Here is a 21194-nt window from a genome sequence, read left to right as displayed (position 1 = left end):
GTCCTGAACCAAGTCTGGAGGGATCAGAACATTCATGATTTCCCGTCTTTCATAAGAACACCGCATTTCAGGGCTTGCTCACACTTGAACCCAAACACAGGGCAAAATTAAAATGTTCCGATGGCCAGAACCCATATCCCTGAGGCAAACCCTCCCAATGCCTGGAGGCTTTCAAATGAATGACCACGTATGCACTTAGCCCATTCTGCATTGCTATTACTGTAGCTTTTCTCACAGAAGCGACTCCAAATTGTTCTGACAACAGAACATATAGATTCATTTCGCACATCCCTCAGATAACTTCATATTCCTCTGTTACTAAGATCAAACATCAAGCTGATGTTTGATTACAACACTGATGAGGTGAATGGGCAGTAAAACATACCTGTTACCCATGCAAACTAGCAGCACACTCCAGCACCATGTGGATCAAGAAGGTAAAAATTCAGCACTTCAGCACAGCCTCGCCTCTGGAATAACATTAGAAACAATATTATAGATGTACGAATCAGGAACAGGAACATTAGAAGACTGAGACGCAAAAAAGAACTGTATCTGAATTACTGCACGAATATAAGATTCCTGAATATGTTAGTGAAAACTTTGTTTTACAGGTGTATATGCTTAATACAAAAAAACCCCCAATAAAAGCATCGCATCTCACTAGCTCTGTAAACTCAAACGCAGCGGGTATGACTAGCTGAACCATTTTCAGGCTGGCAGACGCATATCACAGCTCTCACCAAAACAGCACTGAAGCACTTGCTCAGCTGTGGACGTACAAACGCACCAAGAGGACAGTCTATCCAGGCCTAAAGCAAAGGGCAGCTCACATGACTGAAGTGAAAAGGATGCATTAGTGTTTCATTCTGTCTAGACTTAGGTAACAAACCGACATATTTGACTGTTTAAATGTTTGAAATGTGCTACTGTCACCAGTGGTTCTGAGGCAAAAACATCACTAGCCCTGCATGGCTCTCATTCACACTTTGCACGAGTCCCAAAAGGCAGAAAACAGCCAATGTGGAAGACTCTGACACCACCTTTTTGCTGTCAAGCTTGTGCCAAGCGTGGTTCAGCTACGCATGAGGTTTAGGTCAAAAGGATATCTACCAGGGTAACAACAGTGGAAGGGAGGCTGTGGTCTGGTTCAGGATCTTGCATGTCAGCGTTAGTGGTACAGCCAAAGGCCACATCATAAATACAGTTTATACACCCCGTGGGCTGGGCTGACAAGTCAGATGTTGCAATTTGAAAGCAGTAGCACCCTCAGGACCAAAGTAACAATGGACAGACAAGCCCTGGTGGTGATGTTTATCTGCATGGTTCGGTCGGATAGTCTAACATGGGACCCCTTAGCAACAGGATTGTTACGGTACAACATGTTGCACACAACGACAATCCTCCCCAGTAGTGAGTTAAGGATACAACGTAGGAAGAGGAATTCTTTCCTACGTAGGTGCAAATTTCAATTACCTCTCTCTAGAGAGTTTTACAGTCTTTGAGCAAAATCAATTGTAATTTAAGGAAAGAACTAACCCTTTTTCTCTGCTAAGTGACTTGGGCTTTCTCTCTCCTGAAATTTTCAGGACCCTGAGTTCATTTCCCTTACAGTGATAGTGACCCTGTTACGATAAATATCCTCTCCGAGAGTGCTGACAACCTTTTTTGTCCTACATCTCTTGGGTATCGGCTTGCCGTAACACTCAAGACAGAGCCACAGGGTGGGTTTTTTTATTTTCACTCGTAGCCTTGTTGTTACTCGCCTTGAAAAGAAAAAAAAAAAAATCACGCTTTCGTCCTTTCCTAACCAATTCAGGATGACGGCAGAAACCATCAACCTGCTACTCTGGATGACCAAACTGCACCGACTCACAGAAAGGAGCCGCTCTTCGGCGCTGACGTAGTTTTTTTGACGGTATAAGCTCGGAACGTCACGATGCTACAGGAGTGGAAGAGGACTGCAAAGTCGTCGTCCCCCGCTTTGATTCGCGGCTCGGGCTTCCCCCGCTTTTCCTGTCAGACCGCTCGGACGCCCGCGCCGGCCGTTGGGCGGCCGCTGGGCGGCTCGCGCCCCTCGGGCGGCTCGCGCCCCTGTGCAGACGTGGCGCCGGGCCGGGCCGGGCCGGGCCGGGCCGGGTTGGGCCGCGCTCCCGGCCGCCGCTGCCCAATGGCGGCCGCTGCCCAATGGCGGCCGCCGCCGTGACAGGCCGGGGGCGGGGCGGGGCGGGGCGGGGCGGGGCGGGGGGGGCGAGGAGCGGGGTCCGACCTCAGCCCTCAGCCCTCGCCTCCGCCTCGGCCTCGGTCGGCGCCGGGCAGCGGACGCCGCCTCGGCGGGACTCTCGGTGCGCGGCGCCCGCGGGGCAGGGGCGGCGGGGCATGGGGAGCGGCGGGGCGGGCTGGTGCCTGGCGCTGGCTTTGCTGCTGCTGCTGTCGCCGGCCGGCCTGGGCAAACCGACAGCGCGGCAGGAGCGGGCGCGGCCCGGCGCCGCGCAGCACGAGGACCGGCCGGGCTTCCAGTACGACCACGAGGCCTTCCTGGGCAAGGAGGAGGCGCGGAGCTTCGACCAGCTCAGCCCGGAGGAGAGCCGGGAAAGGCTGGGGTAAGGGGCGAGGGGGGGGCCGCTGACGCGCGGTCGCGACGGCCTGAGGGAAACGTGGCAGGGGGAGGGCCCGGCGGGGGCGGCCCGCCGGCCGGGGTGGGCGCGGGGAAGGAAGGGAGGTGGTGCGGGGCTGCCTCCCCCTGCGTGTCCGAGGGGGCGGCGGGGGGCTTGGCGAAGGGGGGGGGGGGGGCGGCTGGAGGGTGTTGGGTGCCGCCTGCCCCGCTGCGGCTCCCCGGCCCCGGGGGAGAGGCTGGCCCCGTCCCACGTTGGGGGGCTCCTGGAGTAAGTTCCCCGTGCCGCTAGCGCTACCTCTTCGGTTAGACTTCTTTCACGCCCCCGCTGATGCTGCAGACGAGCAGCCAACAGTTCTTCACTTCTGCGTTTTTCTCTCCTGGTCCTACAGCAGTAAGCCTCGTGGAGGGAGCTGCGGTGTGTGGTGCTGGGCCCGGTGCTGGACAGACCTCGCCCACCGCTGGAGGGCTTTGCTGCTACAGCTCCTTCCTTACCCCTGGGTCACTGGCCTGGGCCATAGTAGTGTGAATGAAGTTTAAACTATTCCTTCTTTACTGCTCCATTTACAGGTCCACTTGAAGCGATCTTCCCACAGCTTTTCCACTCGTGGCATCTTTGCCCACTGTCTTACAGCGTTGCTCTTGCTTCCATGCTGCTCTTTACGCCAAGAACAGAGTCCATGCAGCAGTTGCCTCGTCTTACTGCTTCTCCCTCCTTTACACCTACTGGAAGTCAGATCACTAATTAGAACAAACTTTTAACAGTAGCTAAAGAAAGATCCTTTTATGTAGTTGCTAACGAAAAAATGGTTTAAAATATCTGCATGTTCTCATCAAGATTAACTCTGCCTTTACTTCCCTTCCATAGGGTGTGATACTTACTCATTGTACGTCTAGTTCCATCATGAGCTTGGTGCAGTATCACTGTTATCTCACTGACTAACTTCTTGATCCTTCTGGAAGCTGTCACTACTACTTACATGTATCTCAGCGAGTAAACAGTTAAAATGGTTATCAGAAATGACGAGTTTCAGCCACATTGTTTCAGGAAGGAGCAAAAGAAACCATGTTCTCAGCATACGTGATCTGTGACTTAGATTCCCATGAACGTATCACCAGAATGGAAAGGCCTTTTTGAAACTGGTCTGCACTTACACCAGTATAGGTATTTCAGTAGGGGATACGATTTAACAATAGAGCTGGTTTTTACAAATGCTAACTTAGCAGGGAGGAAGCTTAACTTTTAGTGATCTCACTGTGTGCACCTTGGAGAGGTGACACAGGCATGTTAACTTACAGCCACAGTCAATAACCGTTTAAATGGAGGTGATTAAAGTGTCCCTCTGAGGACTAAAGCCCACATTGTGGGGTGAGCATTGTGCAGCAGAACATCAGAGATGTGGTGCCTGGGGGGCCCAGTGGGAAATTTTCATAAGTTCCAGCATTTCCTAACCTTGTAATTTCAGATAGTGTACTGGGAGGTAGAGGAGAGAGAGGATTTTAAAAACATTTCGGTTTCTTCTTTTTATTGTGGCTTAATAATCAGATATACTGAAAAAACCAGTTTTGTTATGGGTGACCTTTGCAGTGAGGGTTAGCAATAGTGTCACTTCTCAGCAAATACTGACTTTTAGGAAGAAGACAGATTTAATGAAAAGCTATTTTTAAATGCTTTCTGTGAGAAAATGGGAACATACAGTCTGCTGAGCTAACCAAAGTGCATACTGCTGCATTTGTAAGCCATTTTACATTGCTTCAGAAGGGTGGTAGCACATTGGTCATCCCTGGGATTGGAATTCCAGGGCTAGACAGCAGTAATGCAAAGCTATAGTTGCCTTCTTCCAGCAAACGAAAAGGAACTAGCTAGTATACAGAAGCAGTCCTGCAAACTCAACTACCTGCAGCCTCAGTGGAGGAGCAGCTTCACAGTATGGTCTTGGTTTGAGATGGTGGCACATACCAGCCCGTAATCGTATTGTGACCTGGGAGCGCACCTGCCCTTATGACAGATTCTATGGCAGGGGCATCCCTTCTCCCTGTCCTCCCACACTGGATCACTTGGCAAGAATCACAAGGAAGAATCACACATTGCCCACCCATGCACTGTACCACAACTCACCTGACTTTGGAGAAGCATGACATAATCCTGGTGCGGCATCCAAGGAGTGCGTTATGGGACTGGAGATGGGCTAAGAAGGAGGGGAGTGGGGCTGCAGTCCTCTGAACCTTCTCCCTGCCATTTGTGATGGGCCTGTCATTTTTAGAGAACATAGAAGATGGTTACAGATCCTCACAATATAAATGTTTCTGTTTTTCATGCAGGCCAGAGTTGATCAACATACAGTGGTACTCATATCAGGTGCAGAGGGGAAGCCATCCTCTTTCAGCCACTTCATAGTAATGATTTCCTTGCCCCAACTTTGTTTCATCACCAGATGTCTTTGCAGAGTGGCAGCTTAAATCTCTGTAATAGCAGGTTGTATGTACCTGTTGCATGTGCCCTCTAGCTTCTTTATCATGAGGGGGGAAACTAATAGTGACTGAAATCCCACCTCAGTTAAAGGGAGAAAGTAAGCTCTTAGGTATTACATGCTTGTGCATGTAAATTCCTGTGTATGAGCTGGCACTTTGTGTCTGTTAACATGCTCTTTGAATTTTGGCTGTATTTGAGAATTAACTATTTAAAATAAAGGCAGTAAGGCTTTTCAGACTGATGAATGTGCATTAGCTCCACTGTAAAACTTAGAATGATCCTGAGCCATTTTACAGGTAATTGTCAGTATAAAAAGTGAGGTCCACAGTCCATGTGATAGCTTCTTACCTGTACCTTTGGGAGCCTGTAGACAAGACTATTTCTTTGTCCCCATCTTCAACTGGGAAGCAGAGTGAAATAGTGCACATGGGTGCAATGGACCTATACAAACAGGTGAAAAGGAAGAGGCATGAAACATTTTCTGGTAAACAGCCTTGACTTCTTTCATGTTAAAAATAACAAAGAGCTGCAAGCAGAATCATTTATTATAACTAATATATTTAACAATAGAAGGAAATATCAGCTAAACCAATTAAATTCATTGTGGGGCAAATCTATTGACAAATACAGTCCATTGTGCAGTGAAAGGGACCTTTGGTAGTCAATTCCCCATGAGATCTGTACAAAAGAGAAAAGTTAGTCAGTTAATTCATACTTTACTACTTCAGAAAGCAAAGTCAGCAGCCCCTTTCCCCACCTGTAGCTCAGAAATACCATGTTTATAAATTCAGTCTGATACTATCAGACTCGCACAAGGTTGCTGGAAATTCAGCAGAAGCTGCTGCTGTTACTTGACTCCACTTCCCACTTCCATAAGTAGGGGTCAGGAATAGGCATTGCTTTGCTAGTTGAGCAGTTCCAGTTGGCCAGGGTTTGTTTCTTTGTGGAGATCCAAGATGTTGAAATGCAAAGAATATTTAAAAGTGCGTAACTTTCCCCTGTGCCCTTTGGCTACCTGGAGGATTAGGGAGCTCACCTGTTGAACCTCAAGTGAGCATTTAGACAAGTCAACTCCTGCTCTTACTCTTTCTTAGAAATGACATATAATGAGTCCATAGGCATGGTGATTGAGCCTATGGGGAACGGTCGTTCAGATTATCTCTGGTTGGCCACCAGGTGGTCACCAAACTAGGTGCAGTGCAACTACAGACAGTTTGCTCCTGTACCTCATGAGCAGTGATACAAGGGTTGAAACTGCTGATGTGCCTAAAGCCAATATGGATGAGCAGAAGAGACGTGGTGCTACCTGCCCCAGTTCCAAGAGCAGGGTATATATTTTCCCAAAGGCCAGTGTCAAGAATGTAATAATGCTATGACAAGCCTACCTATGAGTTATGGGATTAAAGCTGCATTCTTATTTTAGGTAAAGGTTTTTATCATCTGGTCTTCCACTGTAGCTGGGACAGAAGCCAGTTTTACAAGCTCAGACCCAAACCAGTGGCGCTTAGCAATTACAGGCATCCCTTGAGAGATTTATTGCAGAGAACCTAAATGGTAGAGAGGAGCATTGCCTCTTTATTTTTAACATAGTTTTTCAGGTCAGTTTTACCTGCAGCTGTGTGCAGAACTTTTCAAAGATGGAAGTTTCCCTGGGAGTACACCAGTACCTTACACTGCTGCTGATTTCAACAGGACTTGAGGCTAGCAGCTTTACACAGGACAGTGGCTTGTATCCCAATTGTCAGCAATGACCAGAGACCTGCTGCAGACTAGCTATTGCTTTAGCGAGTAACAGGCATTCCTGGCAACACAAGCAATATTGTTTTCGTTGGGAAAGAAAGAAAAGAAAGAGAAATGGAGGGACTGGAATGGAAGGGAAGACTGTACATGGTATACATGCCCAGCATTACACAGTCGTATAACTTACTCCACCCTAGCACCAGTCTGCTGGAAAGCCACAGGAGAAACTGCAGGTGTCCACAAAATCCTGGATTTTTGCCCTGGTTGCTTCCAGCAAGCTCCAGTACAGACTTTCTCCCGTGGTGAAGTTAGTGTCTCTTACTCTGAGCATGGCCACTCCCTAGTGACAGTGAAGACCAGGTCCCCTGAAGTTAGTAGAAACAACCTAAGAAATCCAGGTATATATTTGAGGTACTTTGTTCACTAATTTTGATCGTGTGAGTTCCATTTCAATTATTCATAGCAATATTGAATAATGAATAGATACATATCCCTTAGGATAATCTGCAAAATGTGAGAAAACCTTAGCCAGTAGGACATCTTTATAAGTTTTGGGCGTTCCATTTTTGTGGAAAATCGGGGCCAGATAAAGATAACTGAAGTTGGACTGACATGCAGTTTGTTTTTCTGTCAGCTCTTAAGGATGCTGGTCTCTTTTTACAGGAAGATTGTGGATAGGATAGATGACAACAAAGATGGCTATCTCACAACAGAGGAGTTAAAAAACTGGATTAAACGGGTACAGAAACGCTATATCTATGAAAATGTGGCTAAAGTTTGGAAAGACTACGATCTAAACAAGGACAATAAAATTGCCTGGGAAGAATACAAACAAGCCACCTATGGTTATTATCTAGGTAAGATAACATTTTCAGATTATATGCTCAAAGACGATTGAGAGTATAAGGCATGATTTCATGCCTTACAGTCAACAGGAGTTTGGTGTCACATTTAGGACTCTTGAAAATCGCATTGAATTTTATAGGTGCTCAGAGGTCAAAAGCACTTTAGTTGGTTATTGCAGCCATTTCCACATGGGTCACCAGCACAGAGAAGGTTTTGCAGAGAGATTATTAAATGTACTGACAAAGCTGAATTAAAGTCTCCACCAGTTAGAAATATGTTATTTTTTTTAACATTTAAAATGGTACTTTAATTAAAAAGTAATATATTGCATAATTAACCAGTATTTATTAATTCAGTCTCTCTAAAATCTTTAGAGTCTAGATGCTAAAATTTAGGCTGGGTCTAAGCTATAGCAAAATTATTGATTAAAATAGTTCTCGCAGAATAACATGCTTCAGACTATGATCAACTGCAAATGGAAATCCTTAACAAATCAGGCAAAAGAAACACATATCAAAAAATATACCTGAATCGTTTTTTTTCCCCCCATATACATTCCTTTTGCTTTTTATAAGTTAATGAAGGGAAAGGAGGAGAAGAGATCACTTAAGCTAAAGGGCAATGCTGACAGAACAACAAATCAGTATTAATTGACCATTTATACTTACTGGAAATGCAAAGACGATATCTACCTACCATAGGGGCAGTTCTTGGAGCAAGCTTCCAGGAGCAGTAATAATTCTTAAGTCTACCTTAGATTAAAATGGAGCTTATTACATTTGTGGAAGGAAACATTTGACCTACAATCCCTGCAGCAGTATCCCTGGGAGCCCTTCTCAGCCTGTTGTCTTTGTTCTCTGTAGTTCCCAAGATTTGGAGAACAGCTACTACATTGTGGTCTTGTGTTAATGCACACTTAAAATTCCCATCTGTGATTCCTGGCCTAGTCTTTTTCAACTGTTTGTCTCCCAAAATATGAATTGTGAAATTGTTATAATATGAGTATTTTTCATGTTTCAGTTTAGTGATTCTATTTTAAAAATTACATCAAATACCACTCATTTTATGCCACTGAACACCCTGAAAAAATGTAATTGTTTTACACTGAAAATAATTGTTAGGTTCCCTGTAGCAGAGGCGTAGCAGTTAGATAATTTCAGTCAGTCTGCCACCTTCTGAAACCACTTTTCTTTGGTTTGCTTGCTTTTTGAAACTGAAAAGTTGTGTAGATCGTACTGATTCCTAAGAAGAATAAAACTTCTGTGAATGAAATCAGCTCAAATACTGCCTAAGCAGTGCTTGTAAAAGCAGATTAAAAAAAAAAATACATCTATGAAGGATAATATACAATACTGCAAAATCCATTATCATGGATTGCAACAGAAGGCTTAGTCAGACATTTACCTATATTACTAAGTCACCTTTAAATATCAAACCAAGTACTCGACCCCTGAATTTAAAACTTCACAGGAAAAAAAAGTTCCATTTTAATACAGCAGCTATTCTGGCAATAAGCCTTTGTATTTCTAGACTCTTAACAGCAAATTGGGGTGATTCATTGTGGTAATAAGTTTTAAAAGGAACATACTTTTGAGATCATCTTGATTAATTTGCAGAAAATCCAGAAGAATTCCAAGATGCAACTGATCAGCACAGTTTTAAGAAAATGCTGCCCAGAGATGAAAGACGATTCAAAACCGCAGATCTGGATGGAGACTTAGCTGCCACTCGTGAAGAATTCACTGCTTTCCTTCACCCAGAGGAGTTTGAGCATATGAAAAACATCGTTGTCTTAGTAAGCAGAGCAAAACCAATGCCATTATTTTTACTTTTATTTTTTGGATTAGCTTTGAAGTGCTTCTCTAACCTTTCCATGCAGGGTTTAGAAAGAGACACACACATAATAGCTAAGTGGGGAACAGAAGGGGATGCCTTTCATGAAACTGATTTAGAGCATTCAGTATAAGAAAGACTTGTTAAATGTACTTAGACAGCTCTTAAAAGGAATCAAGAAACAGTCTTGGGGCATGGATTTACACCAAAATAAAAGGAAAGGTATGTTGACATGTGGCAGCTAAGTGTTTGATGCAAGCTTGTATCTGCCCCTAACTTAAAACTTAAGCATGGTGTCCAGTTCATTCATGCAGGGAATTTTTTCAACATGAAAGGATATTTGTATATTCATTGTATAAACAACAATCACACTGGAGTCGGTGAGAGTACATTTGCCTGTGTACAAGGGCAGGTCAAGGCCTCAAAACGTTAAATGATCGAAGAGGCGAGTAGCCAGATTTCTTAGTTCTCTCTTGATTACTTTGATGCAAAACTATTTTCCAGGAAACCTTAGAAGACATAGACAAAAATGAGGATGGTTTTGTGGATCAAGATGAGTACATTGGTAAGTGTTGAGATTTATTTCTTATATAATGTCCAGTCCGTTTGTCCATCTTCTCTCAAACTTGCAGCAGTATTTGGAATAATATTTTTCATGACAGGAATATTTTCTGTATACTTGACCACATTAACAGCTTTTTGAAGGCATTATTTAGAAATGCAGGAGGATCAGAAAGTGAATTAGTCTCTTCCCAGTTGTGAATGGTATTTGACTATGCAAAATAGCTGGGAAGCACCTTTTTTCTACTAGTTATTTTCCTAGTTTAATTAGTAAGGAAAACCCCATACTTCCCTAGTGGTGATGTCGTTATGTTTCTTCTAGAAATAGAAGATGCATTAACAATGAACTCGGTAAAACCAGCACTAAGATTTAAGAGTCTCAGAGAAGTTGTGAAGCACGTGAAAGTCAGCTGTGCATTACTTCAGTGGCAGAAAGAGAACAAAATGGGAAACATCAACAGATCAGTCACAGTTAATTTGTACAAACTTCCATCACACTAGGCAGTTAGCTGCTGTCTCGCACTGAGACGTATGAAGACAAAATGGAAGCAAGACTGAAGATCAGCAGTACATAATATGGTTTAGCCTTTTGAATCATTATGCTGATACCAAAAGCTAACTTCTCCCACTGCACTCACTTTGAAGGGTTTTAAATCAAGAAAGTAGCACCAGGAAAGCATTAGTGCAAACTCAGATGAATCTTTCTGTTTCTAGTGGTGCTATAAAAGATCACTTCACATATAATCAGGAACAATATACACACGTTAATTAATGGCAGGGGGGTTCTATTCCTTGTAAATTATATTTAGCCTCAGAATGTAAATGCTATTCATTTATGACTGAAATAACAGAGCAGCATAATTTCCACAGTAATTTCAGTTCATTCAGTGACATTACCTACATATAATTATAAGGTAATTGTCAACATTTGTTACCATGTGAATGCTGGTTTTTCTTGTCTTCTATAGATAGGAACATAGAATGTTCTAGTCACGATCACCCCACATTGGCAAGGATGATAAAAATCAAATTGACAGGACATGTCAGTTTCTTCAAATAAACAATATAATTTGCACTTTGAGAAATGAAAAAAGAAAGTGAATGTGTTGTCTGAAGTTTTCTTCATGAGTTGAGGAAAACTATGCTTAAAATATTCCTACTTCCCTTTTTGAGATATAATATTTTTTATTTTTGATGAAGTGGGGTTAAAAAACCAAACAGAAAACCGAATCTCTTCTTTGGTTGTTTATAAGGACAACAAAAAGAAGTAAAAAAATATCAGTTTCTAGATCAGGTATTTTATGGGGAAATCTGCTGAAGGTTATAGAATGATTCCTCCTTCTTCCTTCCTCCTATATTGTCTTTTACAAAATTTGGTTTAGATTTTACACAAGCAGCAAACCAAAATATCCCTAGTCATGTTAAGCAGAGAGAACTAAATTCTTATTGTGCATGAGCGGACAGAGTATTTCAGGGACACTGTGGACAGTTCTAGCAATAGAGAGCTTCACCCTAGTGTGCACACTCACACTGCAGGGTCAGGGGAGGTTATTCCAAGGTTTGAGACCAGCATTTGTACTTCCTATAGATACCAGCCAGCCTCTGGCCCTGAGACTGTTCATGTGAGATGCACTTTTCCTTAGCACATCCTTGAAAACCAAACCCAAAAAGTATAGTAGTATCACAAGGCAGGCTTTAATTATAAATAGGAAAGTGGAAGACTTGAGGAATAAGCAGCCCTGATGAGCAGAAAACGATTGGCCACAGTGACCAGAAGAATAAAGTGGACACACTTTATTTGGTCACACTCATTATTTGGAAGGCCTATGCTGTAAAGAACAGTTACAAATCACTTGCTCTTAATAATCACTGCTACTCTCCCAACTCTGTTTATACAGATAACTGCTGCCACTGTGGCATTTTCCTACTGATGCTTCTTAAATATAGCACAGGACTGATATACAGAGCAGCTCATGTACGTAATCTGTGCATCCTGTGTCACAAATGGTACTCCATCCCAAGGTACCAATCTGTGACAAGCGCACTGCCTATGGTTTCTCACACAGAATGCAGCACTGATTCATGACTTCTCCAGGTCTGTCTTTGTAGAAGAATACCGTCTACTGGAGTATGCTGCAGCACTGCATGGGTAGGAAAGGCGTCGCCTATTAAGAAGGGTTTCTCTTACACAGACCTCTCTAAAAGCAGGACAAAAGCATTCAAGTTCCATTTGGCAATTTTTGTTTTCTTAAATTTCCCATGTGCCTTTTTTCCCTTAGCCACTCTCTGCTGGCTGGAGTCTGTTCTTACCCACAAAGATGTTTGCTGGCAGGGACAAGATAAAATTGCCGAGTTCCTTTCTCCCCATGTGATTGAGCCTAGCACTAAAGCTTATGATTGCTATTTAACTAAAGATCCTTAAAGAATTTTTTTCATTCTGAAATTCAGTTGATGATGGCCTTTGGGCACGTTCACCTCTTATGTTAGCCTTAACAGCAGTGCACAGTTACAATACAAGGGTAATGTAAGAATGGACAGAATCACCAGCAGTGAAGAAATACGCTTGAGAGAAGATACATGCAGCTACGCTATTTACACCCCGCATTTCATTTTCTGTACAAAGAAACTATGTGCAAAGAGTGAAAAGTTTAGTCTTCCTCTAGGAACACCGTGCAAATGTCTTTAGTTTGTGCATAATTTGCAAATTAAGTATGACTCAAGTGAGAGCTTTATTTCCTTTCCAGCTGATATGTTTGCAAATGAAGAGGGTGGACCAGAGCCTGACTGGGTGATTACAGAACGTGAACAGTTTTCAGATTTTCGTGACCTCAACAAGGATGGAAAGATGGACAAAGAGGAGATTCAGCACTGGATTCTCCCACAAGACTATGATCACGCACTAGCTGAAGCCAGGCACTTAGTCTATGAATCGGATGTAGACAAGGTACTTAGTGTGTTCTAGTATACTTTTTTAAAAAGCTGTATAAGATGTTGTGGGGTTTTTTAAACATACCAGCTTGCAAGAATTTATTTCTAATAACTTTTCTTATTAGAACACTTTAAATGAAGTTTTAGAGGCTAGAATTGCTAGCATATTAAGGTATCAATCCTCATTTCAGTTGGTAGGGTTAGAATCACAAAGTAGATGTAGTAAAATACAGTTTATCAGCTCTAGAAGTCCCCTTGGCTTTCATTAGGTTAGATGACAAATTATTTATCATCTTAAACCTGGAAGTTTTAACACAGTAGAAATACTCCTTTTCCTTTTAAGAGTGGTCATGGCTTTTGTATGCTAATTTAGACTGCAAGAGAAAAATAAAAGATACATTACATAGGAGGTAGCAAAAACCCCCCATTTCTATAATCACACATCTTTGACTTAAAGACTGTCTCAATACATCCACTTCCTCTAATGTGGGAGATTAATGGTTCAGTGAATCCCAGATGGTGATCTTCAGAAGTATAATGTGAGCAAAGTCGGAACCTGAAAAGCCAAAACACTCTTACACAGAGAGTGTATAAATTGCTAACATAAACAACCATCTTTAACAAAGTACACCAAAGGATTTTCATTTTTACGTCAGGAAGGCAAAACCAAACCACAGGGCAAAACTGCATATCAGATAAGCCATATACTGTTTGACAGTGAGTTACAAAGAACTTTCAATTAGCAGTTTGACACAGCTGAAGCCAGTGGGGCTTCTGTCTTCCACTGGGGTCCAAATTTCACTCACCATGACAGCTACAATGATTCCTGAACCTGCAGTCTGCTGCTTTGAAGAACTGTCTATTTCCCAGGGCTCTTGTAAGACTGTGCTGGTGTGTCTTTTACTTAGCTTTGAAAATGTTCTTACACACATTTTATTTTCCTCCCACCAGGATCAAAAACTAACAAAAGAGGAGGTTCTAGACAACTGGAATATGTTCGTTGGAAGTCAAGCTACTAATTATGGGGAGGACCTCACAAGAAACCATGATGAACTATGATACAGTATACCATCCAGTATGCCACAGACCTTTTCTCCACTTCACTGAAATCGTTGTGTCCATCCTGTCTTTTGGGGGAAGATGGGCAAGGAACACACTCACAGCCGAATGACTTGCATTAATATATTTTTAACATGCCAGCTTATTACCTCAGAAACAGTGTAGAAATAGCTTTTTACTCTTTTCACACGGTTAAATGCAATATCTACTTACTACAGTTTTATTTTGGAAAAAATAAAAAGGTAACTTTTCTTAATAGATTAGAGCCTGACTTGGAAAAGGCACTTCTAAAAACATAATTGCAAGGATCTTTAAGAGTGAAATATGTTCTTCAAATACCCACTTTAACTATAGTGAAATGCATCTAGGATAATGTTTAAACAGACTAAGCTATTTAGTCGTCTTTTTTAATAGCATATAACAATTTAGAGTTATACTTTGATCCTCCTATCCAGAGAAAAGGTTTGACAGAACAAGATCCATGGCCTTTTTCTGCGCACTGTTTTTCTCTCCTGGTTTGGGCCAGAGGTGCTGCAGAAGGTATCCGGCAGCCCTCTGGTTCATTGCTTTACAAGTGCAACATGTACAACTGGCCCTTCTCTCTAACTCCCATCACAGTGCAGAGACAGCACATGTGGCCCAACACCCTGTGCCGGCATTCCTCAGCGAGGGTTGTGGAGTTCATAGTGACAGCTGCTCCTTCTGACAACAGAATAACGTACAATTGTTTGTGGGCTGTTGGTTATGCTGTTTCCTGGGAGGAATTATGCCACATGGAGCATAATTTATCTCACGCTTTTCGCACTTTACCCAAGCCATACTCTTGTTCACACAGTGTGAATGGCAGCAGTTTTGTGATGGAGAAAGAACGAGACATATCACCCCTCTGGGCCTTCTGTCTTGTCTACCACATAAGAGGACAGATTTATGTGGCTAGAGTTTTGGGTTTGTATGTATATACGTACAAGTACGTGTTACTGAAGCAACTACATGAAGACAGCTTTCCTTCCAAAGAAAGGGATAAGCTTTCCACACAGGTGCTTTCTTTTTTACTCTATAATGTGAGCTGTTACATGTATATTTTTATATACCCAACTTATCTAAGTTTGATTGTTTTTAGATGTACTGGTTCTAAAATAAGCACAATAAAACCAGTACTTCTTCTTTGATACTATGAAGGTGCAATAACACTAACACAGAGTACCATAGAGAGATGATGTGAAAGCACAAACCAAGCCTTTAAAGCCAGTTGTTCCCAAAGCACTGGGTCATTGGCAGCTCCTGCAGCACTGGGTGGTGCAGTATTTACAAACAGCAGCTGGACATACAGCACCAACTGTTTCTTCTTCACCTCATTAAAAAAAAAAAAAAAAAAGCTAGAAATAAGTCCAATATACATAGTTCCTATTGCTATCACTAAAACTTGTTCTGAATGCTAATACTAAGAGATTAGGGCTCTGCAACAGTGTTTACCTGGAGGTTCCTTGAAGGGTTTGGTCTACTGCATCACACACTGGTGATCACACAACCATCCAGAGAGGGGCTTTGAGACCCCCAGGTTGTGATATACTTCAGGAATATAACAGATTTGTGAAAATCATCATGAGACAATGCAGAACTGTGACCTCCATAAGCAGTGTCATTTTTATAAGGTCATATAAGAACTGTGGTGAAATATTTTAACATCTTCCAATTGAAGATAATTAAATCTAGATACCAGAGTCTGGCAGAGATTACATGTTCTTGGTAGAACAATTATTAAGCTTTTGGTGTGCACTTCTTAACGACATTGCCAGCAATGTCTCTGAAAAAGTCCCTACCTCTTCCACTAACATACAGTAGGACAAATGTCTTAAGACATAAGCGAACTGTTTTTGCTTTTCCAGCACCCTCAAGTTAAATAAATGCCTAAATGCAGTGTTATCTGAGAAGCAATAAAATTGTATCTTGGCACATGTAAAAGATTATCTGTTTTGTTTATGACTTGTATTTGGAAAGGTTTGTTGTATTAGATAATCCTAACCGTCCTGAGAGCTTTTTTATTTTTAGTAGTAGTCCTTTCATACTAAAATTTAACATTTTTATATTTTAGTAACAGAATTGCAGTACTCTCTCTGCACTCAGATTTTCTTCTGCTGTTTCAGGAAACAATACCTTAGAAGACCTCAAAAAAAGCTTGTTTCCTGCAAGTGAAACTGCAGCTCAGACTGGATACTAAGCCAAGGATTTTCACTGAAGCCCAAGGGAAGGTTGTTTGCTAACTCTTGTTGAAATTCAGTGGGAGTTGGGTGCTGAGACACTAAGCATTGTTGCCTTCAGCTAAACGTGACACTTCCAAATCCACTGCATACTGTCCCAACAAAAAACTGCATCTGAGCTTTGACAAGCAATTGCATTTTCTTCCATGTTACTCAATGAATTTGGAATAGAATTAGCATCACATGAGGGAGAAATCGTGTTCCCATGTTTGTTCTTGATTCCTGTTAAGGCTTGGAACACACTGGGCATTTTCCAGTACAAAACTGTACTTATATGAGTAAGAATGCTGAAATCAGAGGAGTTAGTCATGGTAGCACAAACGGCAAATTTAGACCCATAGTATTTTACAGTAAAATCTTTTTTTACAAAAAAAATTGATACTCGGGTAGACTATATCCCGCTATAAAAAGGGCAAACATTCCAATTAGATTGAGGTTCAAAATAATCAAATTATTTATCAATAATGGGTAATGGGGTTATATTAAGACTAGGAACTTTTTTATAAAGCAGAATATAGAAACATTTTTTTCAGAGAATGTAAGTATCACTGATGTGATTTCACTCTAAAGGCTACCCTTTTCTTTCTGCAGCTCTTGATAGTGTTTCACTTACAAACATTCAGTAATGCACAGTACATTTTGTGCACTAAATTTTCCTTTCAAGCTCAATGCACTAAGGAAGAGTAACTCCAAAAGAGACTAGAGCTTCTGGGTTTAAATTTAACACTATTTAAGGAACGCAAACCTTTGCTAGGGGATATAACTGTTAACATTGTGATTTTTCAAGCCTAAGGTTTCTAATAGGGTTTGACTGTTCCAGAGATAACATTTTTTTTTCCTAGGTAACATATTTCAAGTCATATTATGAGCAAATGTTACAAAATTTTAGTGTAATGTGAAATACTGTAATGTCAGATAGCATTATTTATCTGCTTAATATGACTAAAACCATTAATTGCTGGGAGCCATGCTTCATCCCAGCAACATGAAAATCCATTTTGTGCCTATCTTGTCAGTTATTGCCGATTTTCTTAATGAGTTGTGATGTAGTGAAATTCTGTTGGGAAATGTGTTTATATATTTCCAACTGCAGGTTCTGTACGGTAACTTATTACATAGATCCTCCATTAACTCAATGTTTTCATTATGCCTATGCCACAACATATCAAAGGTGCATTTTTCTTGCTTAGATATGTGGAATAGCCATTATTATTGCACATGCAGTTTTAATTATTAGAATTTATGAAATGAACTAAGTGGCTAATGTTCATTGTCTTATATTTCCATTTAATGATTCAATCAGGTTAAATCTGTCTCCTATTCCAATCAAGGTACTGTACATAACTCCCTGAGGAAAGGAGAATGCAGCCTATCCTGATCTAATTACACTTACACGCGTATCTTACAATAGTTGCATAATGCTTTACTATTTGCAGTGCAGAAGTTGACCTTGATCCCCGTGAAGTTAATGGCAGAACTCCTAGTCCCTGTATAGAGAGGCAAAGGCCTTGGCCACCCAAAGGCAAACAGAACAATAGGATGGTGGGACTGGAGGCTAGAAATAACCTTATGACCATCAGGTCCTGATCTCCATATTGCTACTACTGAACACTAACTTGTAGGAATTTAGACTAATTCATACTCATGTAAGATAGTTAGGGCATAAGTCTAGTTCATGGAAGACAGCATCTAGTATTTTACTGGTCTGTTCAAGTGAACGTAGCCATTTTATTGAGCAATGGTGGCATCACTCCTAGAGAGCAAGTTACCATTAGCAAATAGAGCTAGGGCGACAGAAGGAGCCACAGAAAACCTTTCAAGGCCAAAAATTTGGCCCTTCACTACAGGAAAGACATTGAGTTGCTGGAACGTGTCCAGAGAAGGGCAACCAAGTTGGTGAGGGGCCTGGAGCACAAGTCTCATGAGGAGCAGCTGAGGGAACTGGGTCTGTTCAGTCTGGAGAAGAGGAGGCTGAGGGGAGACCTTATTGCTCTCTACAACTTACCTGAAGGGGGGTTGTAGTGAGGTGAGTGCTGGTCTCTTCTGCCAGGTGACTGGTGATAGGATGAGAAGAAATGGCCTCAAGTTGCGGCAAGGGAGACTAAGGTTGTATATTAGGAAAAAATTATTTACTGAGAGGGTTGTCAGATGTTGGAATAGGCTGCCCAGGGAAGTGGTTGAGTCACCATCCCTGGAGGTATTCAAAAAGCGTGTAGACAAATGTGGTTTAACCCCATCCAGCAACTAAGCGCCACGCAGCTGCCTACTCACTCCCCCCCACCCCCAGTGGGATGGGGGAGAAAATCGGGAAAAAGAAGCAAAACCTGCGGGTTGAAATAAGAACGGTTTAATAGAACAGAAAAGAAGAAGCTAATAATGATAATGATAACACTAATAAAATGACAAGAGCAATAATGAAAGGATTGGAATGTACAAATGATGCGCAGTGCAATTGCTCACCACCCGCCGATCAACACCCAGCCAGTCCCCGAGCAGCGATTCCCTGCCCCCACCCCCCAGTTCCTATACTAGATGGGACGTCCCATGGTATGGAATACCCCCTTGGCCAGTTTGGGTCAGGCGCCCTGGCTGTGTCCTGTGCCAACTTCTTGTGCCCTGGCTGGGCATGAGAAGCTGAAAAATCCTTGACTATAGTCTAAACACTACTGAGCAACAACTGAAAACATCAGTGTTATCAACATTCTTTGCATTCTGAACTCAAAACATAGCACCGTACCAGCTACTAGGAAGACAGTTAAATCTATCCCAGCTGAAACTAGAGCAAGGTACTGCAGAACATGGTTTAGTGGGCATGGATGATGGTTGGACTCGATCTTGAAGGTCTTTTCCAACCTAAATGATTCTATGATTTTGTAAAACCTGACTCAGCTTGTAGTCAAACACTTGGAAGCATCCACCACTAATAAGCCGTGCCCTTCTCTTTTCATCACTCCAATTTAGTATGGGCTATGTTCCATTTAATATGTCCAGCAAGGAGCATATTAACCATACTCACTAATTACAAAGGAAGAATTTAAGATTATTTTCCACTGAAGTTTCAGGCACCAGTAAGACTGATGTCCCTCAAACTCAAGTGCTGTATAGATTATTCCAAACATGATGAATTTCAAAGCAACCTCAGAAGAACAAGTTACCAGCTTTCCCATAGTATGAAATAGCGTACAAGGGACACAGATATGTATGTGACACAACAGGCAATTTCACACCTGCATTCTGTCTCTCCACAGGATAAGGTAAAATATCTTCAACAGATGGGAGTGTCTCTTCACTATGCCAGTGACAAGAATACAATTATCATCTATACACACTACTATTCCTATTGATAATTAAGGGATATCCATCTTCAGCACAAGTGTTGGCTCTGGTGAGAGCAGCAGAGTTCTGGAGCTCAGTTTCATATACTGCATGTTCGTCATTTTCCTTGTGGAAGAATTTATTTCATAATCATAAAGTGTCCAAATATGATCTGGTTGGCTAGCATTTGAAGTTTTAGTATTTGCTTAAGTGTTTTGTAGCTGGCCTCACATTTGTGAGGTTGGCCACATTTGTGGTCTGAAACCACCACATACCTGAAATTCCCGGACAGCTATATAGAACAAGTCATGGCATGATACTGAATCTGAATAGTAATTCAGGATGACACATATTAGAAATGACAATGTTTCATCATATCAACAAGAATTTAGATATGCATCAAGACGCTTTCACAGTTAAGTGGGAAATCTTTTCTTTATATGGGGATAGCCTGACAACCTTTAAAATGAAAGTCCATTGGACCAATGGAGGTACAAAAACTTAATGAAAAATTAGTATAGCTTTTGAATACATATCTTAAAATCCTCAGTAAGGCTCCGTGGTGCTTTTGTGGATGGTGGCACAGAAACATGAGTTGATAATCCCATAGCGCATGCCACGTTCTCAAACAGTTCTAGTACAGCACTGGCCAAGAAACAGCCATTGCTGAAGATGCTGCATTTGTACCCAACAGATTGCTGAGATTTAGGTAAAAATAAAATGTAAAAATAAAGATACTCAATACACTGTTCCAGCATTCACTGTCTTCTCCCACCTAAGGCTGCTATTGGATTCTGTGGAAGTTTGATGCGTGCATGATAATGAACGCTGTGTTTTTCACCATGAATCCCACCACTATGATTCAAGTTAACAAGTTGGTATCAAGACCACAATACCTAGGAAGAAGAAAAAAAAAAAATCATTCTATTTGTCAATTACTGAATTCCCAAGAGCATGATGTTCTCAGAACTTCTCAGGACATATCTTCTGTTTGGATAAAAGCCAGTAAATGTACTGTTTCAGGAAGGCAAAAAAGGAGGGGAGGGGGGGCTTTTAACATTAGAGCAACTGTAAGATAACACAGACATACGAAAAATAGTGTTGACTAGATTGACAGGTTAGACACATCCCCCCAAATTACTCCTAATGCCCCCTCCATCAACTTTAAATTCAGCTAAACTGAAGTTCTGCTGACATTGCTTTCACTGCATCTCACAGGGCCTTGGTTGCTGGGACACAGAAAAGAAAGGAACGCTAGTTGAGAATGCATCAAATGAAGAAGTGCAAAAGAATTGAGCCAGATAAAAATTCCTGAAACCTTCAGTTGGTAACATTAAGAGGAAACATTTTAAAACCATAGGGAGGATTTTTTTTTAAAAGGTGAATTTACAAATGAATTCCACAGGCAGCAGAAACAAAGGGAAAAGAGGGGCTGGAGAGGGGTCCTAGAATCTAACAAAACCAAAAACTTCTCTTCTCCATTCCTGGTCTTCATTTAGATTTTGCATCAATTCCTTTACCTGTGTCTCCCTAGTCTTTCTTTGTCCTCAAGTTTTAAATTGAGTTA

General features: G+C 41.8%; 1 protein-coding gene across 1 annotated transcript; it reads left to right on the top strand.

Moving 5' to 3' along the window:
* The first annotated feature begins 2343 nt into the window (after nt 1–2343).
* Nucleotides 2344–16016, top strand: RCN1 (reticulocalbin 1). Its single transcript, XM_069803985.1, has 6 exons — nt 2344–2603; nt 7491–7684; nt 9290–9468; nt 10011–10071; nt 12812–13011; nt 13947–16016. Exons 1-6 carry the CDS (start codon nt 2380–2382, stop codon nt 14052–14054), a joined length of 966 nt encoding a protein of 321 aa, XP_069660086.1. The 5' UTR covers nt 2344–2379; the 3' UTR covers nt 14055–16016.
* The last annotated feature ends 5178 nt before the right edge of the window (nt 16017–21194 follow it).

Source organism: Haliaeetus albicilla, chromosome 16, assembly GCF_947461875.1.
Source record: "Haliaeetus albicilla chromosome 16, bHalAlb1.1, whole genome shotgun sequence".
In the NCBI taxonomy this organism is placed as follows: domain Eukaryota; kingdom Metazoa; phylum Chordata; class Aves; order Accipitriformes; family Accipitridae; genus Haliaeetus; species Haliaeetus albicilla.
Note: the sequence above shows the minus strand (reverse complement) of the source record. Positions and strands in the feature narration are given on the sequence as shown.